Below are 6,628 nucleotides of genomic sequence, written 5' to 3' on the forward strand. Positions count from 1 at the left end.
AATTCTGACTCATAAACATTTCCGGGGGATAAATAAACTAAAACAGTAATATTTTTTTGATTATTGACTACCATAATTAGAGGTTTTTTTTTTTCATTGAATACTAAAAAACGAGAGTTTGCATCCAACTGCCTTTCAATATTGAACCTCAAACAACATACAATCTATAGTTATTAATTATTATTAATTATATCCGCTTGAAACTCAAGATATTTAATAATAAAAAACTAATTAGATTCTGTCATAAATTTTAATTAATATCATTTGATTAAAGACGATATAAAAAAATATAAAAAATTAAAAAATTTTATTAAAATATTTTAAAAATTGAAAATTGAGTTTTAAATAGTAAAAAAAATTTATTTATAATAAAAAAATTATAATATATAAAATTTACTTTTTGAACTGTGAAATTTTCGTATTGAATTTTATAATATATCTGCGGTTCTCGTTATGATTTAAAAGCTGTGTATTTTAAAATTTTATTTTTAAAAAGTTATCATAAATTTTTATTGAGATCAACAGTAAAAATTAAATTTAATTCAAATTTATCGTAAAATTAAAAATTAATTATTATGTATCACTTGATAATTTTTTTTTATATATGTAGAGTTCATTTTCTTTAGCAGCAAAGGGATATGCTTTGAGAAAAGCCGTTATTTTTGCTAATAAGAGGAGTTGCATGCCAGTTCCTTTTATAGAAATTATATATCATTTATCATGAAATGATATGAAATTTTTGCTTACTAATTTTCCTAATATATCAGTAGTAAATATTTTTAAAGGTGCAAATGTGTTATGCAGACTAATAGCTAAGCAGGCTAAGTTAATCAGTTAAGGCAGGTTGGATTTCTATGTTATGATTCTATCTCATTTTATGATTAAAAAGAAACATCAAAGTTAAATGAAAAATTACATTTCTATGAATTTATAGATTTGAAATTACAAATTTTAAATATGTTTCACAAATACAAATATATATATTTAAGCGTATTTTAAAAATAATAAATAAAAATTTAAATGTTAATATTTAAGGATAAGTTGGTTGAGTTAAAAAACAAGAAGGTGATATTCCATATTTAATTTAAAAATTAAAAGAATAATTAAACCCCTTTATAATAGTTGTATTTGAGCCCGCCCCTTTATCCAACAAAAAGGTGGCCGAAATGGATATTCGGATTCCGTCCGTGTTCCATATAATTAAGTGGCATAAGGAGATTGGTTTGTCTTAAGTGAGACTAATTGACTCACCCGTGGACAATACTTTCCCGACTATTGAGAATTTGAGAGTGGGGAAGAGGGATTAGGGAGGAGGGAGTAACGCTAATTTGTTCAACTGGGAAAAGATTCGACAGCTGGTTTCTGTCGAATCCTATTTTGGGATTTTAGGGTTCTAAACTCTTCGATCCCTACTGCTTTTCTTTTCCTAATTTTCCCGCGAAAAATGGATCATGAAGGTAACCATTGAACAACCGCTTTTTGTATCCACTTTCTAATCCCTTGTTTCTCTATAAATTCTCCTTTTTCTTTTACTAATAATAGGGCAACGAGTCTCTTCAAATCCGTCTGCAATGCTCGCTTCTCTTCTTAGCAAGAGAGCCAAGCTTCACGAGGAGCTTCGAAACATTGAAAAACAGGTTCTCTTACTTTATTCTTGTTTTTTTTTTTTTTTTTTTTTTTTTTTTTTTTTAAATTATCTATTCGGGCTTTTCTGTATGTTATGTTATTTTTAAGTTCAATATGTTCATGGCTTTCGATTACGTTTCTGAGGTTATAAATTTATTGGTCACTGGGAACTAGATTATTCACTGAGGTGTTGGCTCACCTTTGACTAAACTTTCTGTTCTTTAAGCAATAAATAGAAAATGATGCTCATATTTTATTTGGGTTTTCTTCTTAAACTCGAATTATCAATGTGGAAATGTAATTTAATCTCAGAAATGCAGCTAAGAATAAAGTTTTACCTTTGCTGGCGATTTAGGATACCTGAGGATGAGGTATATGCTCAATATCGTAATCTTTTTTTTACTATTCCTTTCAAGAAGAAACAATTTGTGTGCCTTAGTGTATTGATTGTTTCATCTTGGATTTCTTGCTAATTGACTGGAACTTTAGTGTATCTATTCCTGGAATTAGGGGTTCTTGCCAGCAAATGAATATAAGGGACAAAGAGCTACTAGTTCTGCTCTCATCTGTTTGATATACGATGAGTGATTCTTTATATTTGAGAAATTCTTCCTATTGACTAAGTTAATCTCTAAAGTATTCTACTTCTTTTTTGTGTAGTTGTAACCACAGCATGCTCCATCCACCTCCATTCTCTCCCTCACTCCAGAAGTGGTTTTCTTTTTCTTCTTAATTCCAGGTCTATGATATGGAGACAAATTATTTACAGGATCCAAGCCAGTGTGGCAATGTATTGAAAGGTTTCGAAGGGTTCCTATCTTCATCTAAGAACACTGCACTGTATGGAGTGGCTAATTTAAATATTTCCTTTGTTTACCCTCTCTGATGGGAATCATTGTTTTATTATTTGTCTCTATTTGTTGAAGTGTAATGGAATTCACCGTTTACTCCATTTGCTGGTATATTGAAGTAGGAACCTGTGCTTAGAATTTTATTCAGCAAAGAAGATTGTTGATTTGCAGAAAGTTACATTGTTCAGTACTTTATTGATTGATGCTCAGCAAATATCTTCTTTACACGAAACCTCTCTATGTTCTGCATTGCTTGTTGCGAATACATAGGATTTTAACAATGACAATTTTAGCATGACAGGATTTCTTCTAATGCTGTGAGCGTCCATCTGAGGTTCTTGATCATACTTTGATAATTAAATCAAATCATTGCATTTTTTTTGCATCCTGTTACCAGAACATGTCATGAGATGTTGGCATCATTATTACTGCCAGATAGTTAATTAAGCTCATGTAAGTTTTGATCTGTATTAGTTTTAGGGAAAACAGACTACAGAGACTCGGATAACCCCATAATAGAGTTCTTCTGTCATGGAACATTGCCTTTTGAGTTATTTGTATTTTGGCTTGAGGAGGGGATTTTGAATAATTCATCTGTCAAGTTTTGATTAGCTTTTGTTCCTCATATATACATTATTCAGCACATCTGTTTCTTGAAAGGAAAACGCCTTGGTCACATTTGCAAATGCAAAAGCTTTTACATGCAAACCACCATGTTAAATCAATGATAAGGTAGACAGATATTTGTAGTAATTACTATTTCCGCCTATACGTGAAGGCAAATAGCTTGATGTTTGATGTTAAGTATTTGATGGCATAAGAACATAACAAATATGCTCGGGTTCGATTCATTTTGATCTTGTTGTATTCTATATTACTGACATGAGTTTCTTCAAAACTTCTTGTTGCAGCTTGAAGCGGTCTAGGAAGTTCCAGCCTGAAGATAGGCTATTTTCATTATCTTCAGTCACCTCGCCAGCAGTATGTACTCTGCATCTTAAATGTTATTTTGGTACTGGTAACACTTCCAATGGTCTTTTCCTTTTTGCTTCATCTATTTTGTTTAATTTCTTCATCTTTCCTCAGAGGAGTGGCCAGCTTAGTTCCCAATGATAGATAAAGCAAACTGTGACAATGATTATATAATCTGTTTATAAAAATTCTAAGACATGAGCCTTGTATTTTTCACCAAGTATGTAGTTACTCCTTTCAGTAAATGGGGATTATATTGGTGACATTAAATATCCTCAAAAGGTCATCTTCTAAACTTAAAATGGCAAAAATGGTCATCCACAAGCATTGATCATTTTTGTAAATGAGATGAGAAAAAAATGAAAAAGCCTGATTTGCCTGTCACTTAATGGCATGCATGATAACTATGCATACGAAGTAGTATCACTATTACTCAGTTTCTGGTGCATAGTTGTATCAAGGTCTCTTATAGTTCTAACCCTCTTATTTTTATACCCTTGAAGACATGCAGCATAGTATTTTCTAGCTTGTGGGCGACATGATTCATTAAAGTGCAATTTTATCCCTTGCTTGTTGGTCACATATGACTAAATGTAATGCGGGACCATGGTCATTTAAAAGTAAACATTCTTGCACCCAGTTTTTTTAAAAGTCCTGTTAATCAAGATGTAAAAGAATTATGATATTTGTACTTTGCCTAGTGGTGAAGGGGCCTTTGCAAGGTACAGGCAAAATGTCTAGGGAATTTTGAAAGGATGTGGTGCCTGATGAATCTAGTCTGTATTTGATCAACTTAAACAGCAGAATGATCTAAATAGATACTAGAGAGGAGCAATAATAGTATGTTGCATGTCATTAACTTTGCACTCTTTTTTTGCATTTGTTCTTCTCTGTGTTTCTGTCACCCCCAAAATTTGTTTAATGATGTGGTTGAAGGTGCCACCTAATCTGGTGGTAAATTGTTATTAGGTAAGCACCAGAGACATTTGGTTTGGAAGTTGAAAATAATTTTGTGCTAGGCCTCTAACATCAATATACTATAAAATGTGTGGAGAAACTTTCTAATATGCTTCTTTTCTTCCCAAACTTTTCCACTAGGAAGTTGTCTAATATGTTACTCAAAATTCTCTTGCACTCTTCTTTTCCCATTGTCAGGCTGAAGAGCAGGCAGTTGGACGAGATGGTAAGTCCATAAATGTGGATGTATAGGCAACTTTATTTTCCATAGGTGTTTTTATTGTTTATATGGTTTTGTGCTTTTTGTAGATGGTAGATCAGATTATGGTGTAGGTCGTCCAAAGGGTGGAGGAATATACACAAACGGGCAGTAAGCATCATAATTTTATCTGCACATATATGCAAAAAATATATTCAGGCTATAGGATTGGTTAGAAAGACCAAGATTAAGGTTGCTAGTGATGCTTTTTTTAGAATACAGAACATGTAAATGTTTATCTGATTCATTGTCAGAGGAAAACCAAAGAAGGGAAGAGGTGGACCAAGAGAAGCTAAGAGAATCAGGCCTTCAGCTGATCCAGATTTTGACTATGATGATGATCCTGATTTGACACTATAAAATTGCTATCGCCAAAATGCTATGGTAGTTGACCTTGTTTAGGATGAAGAGCAAAGGGCCGAACTTTTTATTTTCCCCCTTGATAATATTTTTCTTCTTTTCTGCATTGTTGATGCAAATAGGGCTACTGACTATGTTAAAACTGTTAATGCAAAGATGCTACATGAGGAATGATCAGCCGTTCTTGTTTGTTCAAGATTTTTTTTTTCTTTTTTTCTATCATGAAAAAGTTTCCATGTAATTTGCTTACGCTTTGTGTGCTCAAATGTGATAAAATTGGCAGCCTGATTACTAAGGAAGTTCTCTCTTGTAAACAGCAAATTATGAAAATTGTGTATGATTCCTGGAAACTAGGGCTCAATCGTTATTGTTCCTGCAGAAAGCTTCCTATTGTTACATGGATTAAAATTGATACGTCGGTTTTGGCTGAAAAATTAAGTACAATACTAACATTCTTTTCAGGAGTATGCAGGGAATTAGAGATGTTTAAGGTATGGTTACTTGGTTTTATATAATTTAAATTTACTTTATTAAAAAAAAAGGATGATTTAATATAATTTATAATTTATCTCTTGAGATTTTTGTAATTTGATACCCTCTTCATAAACTAGTTAATTACGGAATATTTATTAGCTTAAGGGAAAATTTTCATTTAAAAATATAATTTTTTTAAAAAAAATTCAATAGATAAATTATATGTGGAAAACCTTAGTTTCCTATAATTAATAGGTTATCCCCAAAACATAGTAAACTACTATTTAATAATAGAAAATATTGAAATAATGTTAATATCTTAAGTTTTCCTACAAAGTCTTATAATTATAGATTTTAAATATAATATTTTATATCTTACCAAATTATTATTTTTTAACCAATACTTTATTTAGTATTACTGAAAGAATATTGTACGCATGTGTCTTTTGTTTGTGAATCTTTTCGCTAATTTAATAATTTTTCATTGTTCATTACTTTATAGAAAAGAATATCATTAACAAAAATATTGAGGTGAGTTATAAATTGTGTTAAATCATCATATTTTTCATAATATTTAATTTTGAAAAATTATAATTTTAATTAAAATCACACATTTTAAATATGAAATGTTAAATGACTGTAACTTTACTATTTTACTACTTTCTTTCCATAATATTTATCGTTTATAATTTATTAATTAAACTTTAATTTTAGAAAAAAATACCTTTTAAATAGTTATATTTTTTTATATATTAATATTAAATTATTTAAAATTAGTAAGGATATATATGAAATTTATTGATGTCAAGTAAGTGGAGAGAAACAAAAAGCAATGGTTAGATCAAACTCCAACCAAACCAAGTTTATTGTTGGACCTTAACAAACAAACTGACTAGGAATGATTTTTGGGTAATTTACATAAATGGTATACAAATTTAATTAAAATAATCTTATATTGGGCTCTGGGTAATGTTCTGCAGGTTTACACTGGATGTGATGAGGAGCAACTGATCTCTTCTGTAATGGACCTTGCCTAACTCAGACACAAGCAATCCTTAATTGTATTGACAATGTTTTGTCAGATTTCTTGTTCTATAATAGAGCCACTGTAAGAGACATCAGATGTGTC

The 6,628-nt window shown here is 30.6% G+C and overlaps 1 protein-coding gene across 2 annotated transcripts; it reads left to right on the plus strand.

The window, feature by feature from the left end:
• The first annotated feature begins 1,221 nt into the window (after nucleotides 1–1,221).
• Nucleotides 1,222–5,221, plus strand: LOC110629966 (chromatin modification-related protein MEAF6). 2 transcript variants are annotated; one of them, XM_021777210.2, is made up of 7 exons: nucleotides 1,222–1,457; nucleotides 1,543–1,637; nucleotides 2,366–2,466; nucleotides 3,389–3,458; nucleotides 4,552–4,632; nucleotides 4,716–4,776; nucleotides 4,920–5,147. In XM_021777210.2, exons 1-6 carry the CDS (start codon nucleotides 1,445–1,447, stop codon nucleotides 4,737–4,739), a joined length of 384 nt encoding a protein of 127 aa, XP_021632902.1. In that variant the 5' UTR covers nucleotides 1,222–1,444; the 3' UTR covers nucleotides 4,740–4,776; nucleotides 4,920–5,147. The 2 variants fall into 2 exon arrangements, with proteins under 2 accessions (XP_021632902.1, XP_021632901.1); XM_021777209.2 differs by having other exon boundaries at nucleotides 1,232–1,457; nucleotides 4,605–4,632; nucleotides 4,920–5,221.
• Nucleotides 5,222–6,628: the final 1,407 nt, after the last annotated feature.

This window comes from Manihot esculenta, chromosome 13, assembly GCF_001659605.2.
Source record: "Manihot esculenta cultivar AM560-2 chromosome 13, M.esculenta_v8, whole genome shotgun sequence".
NCBI classification, from domain to species: Eukaryota; Viridiplantae; Streptophyta; class Magnoliopsida; order Malpighiales; family Euphorbiaceae; genus Manihot; species Manihot esculenta.

Bases quoted from the DNA above. Each gene is read 5' to 3' on its own strand.
- LOC110629966 (XM_021777209.2), top strand. The intron at 1,638-2,365 runs GTTCTCTTACTT...TCTTAATTCCAG, and splicing joins TTCGAAACATTGAAAAACAG to GTCTATGATATGGAGACAAA. The intron at 4,633-4,715 runs GTAAGTCCATAA...TGCTTTTTGTAG, and splicing joins GCAGGCAGTTGGACGAGATG to ATGGTAGATCAGATTATGGT.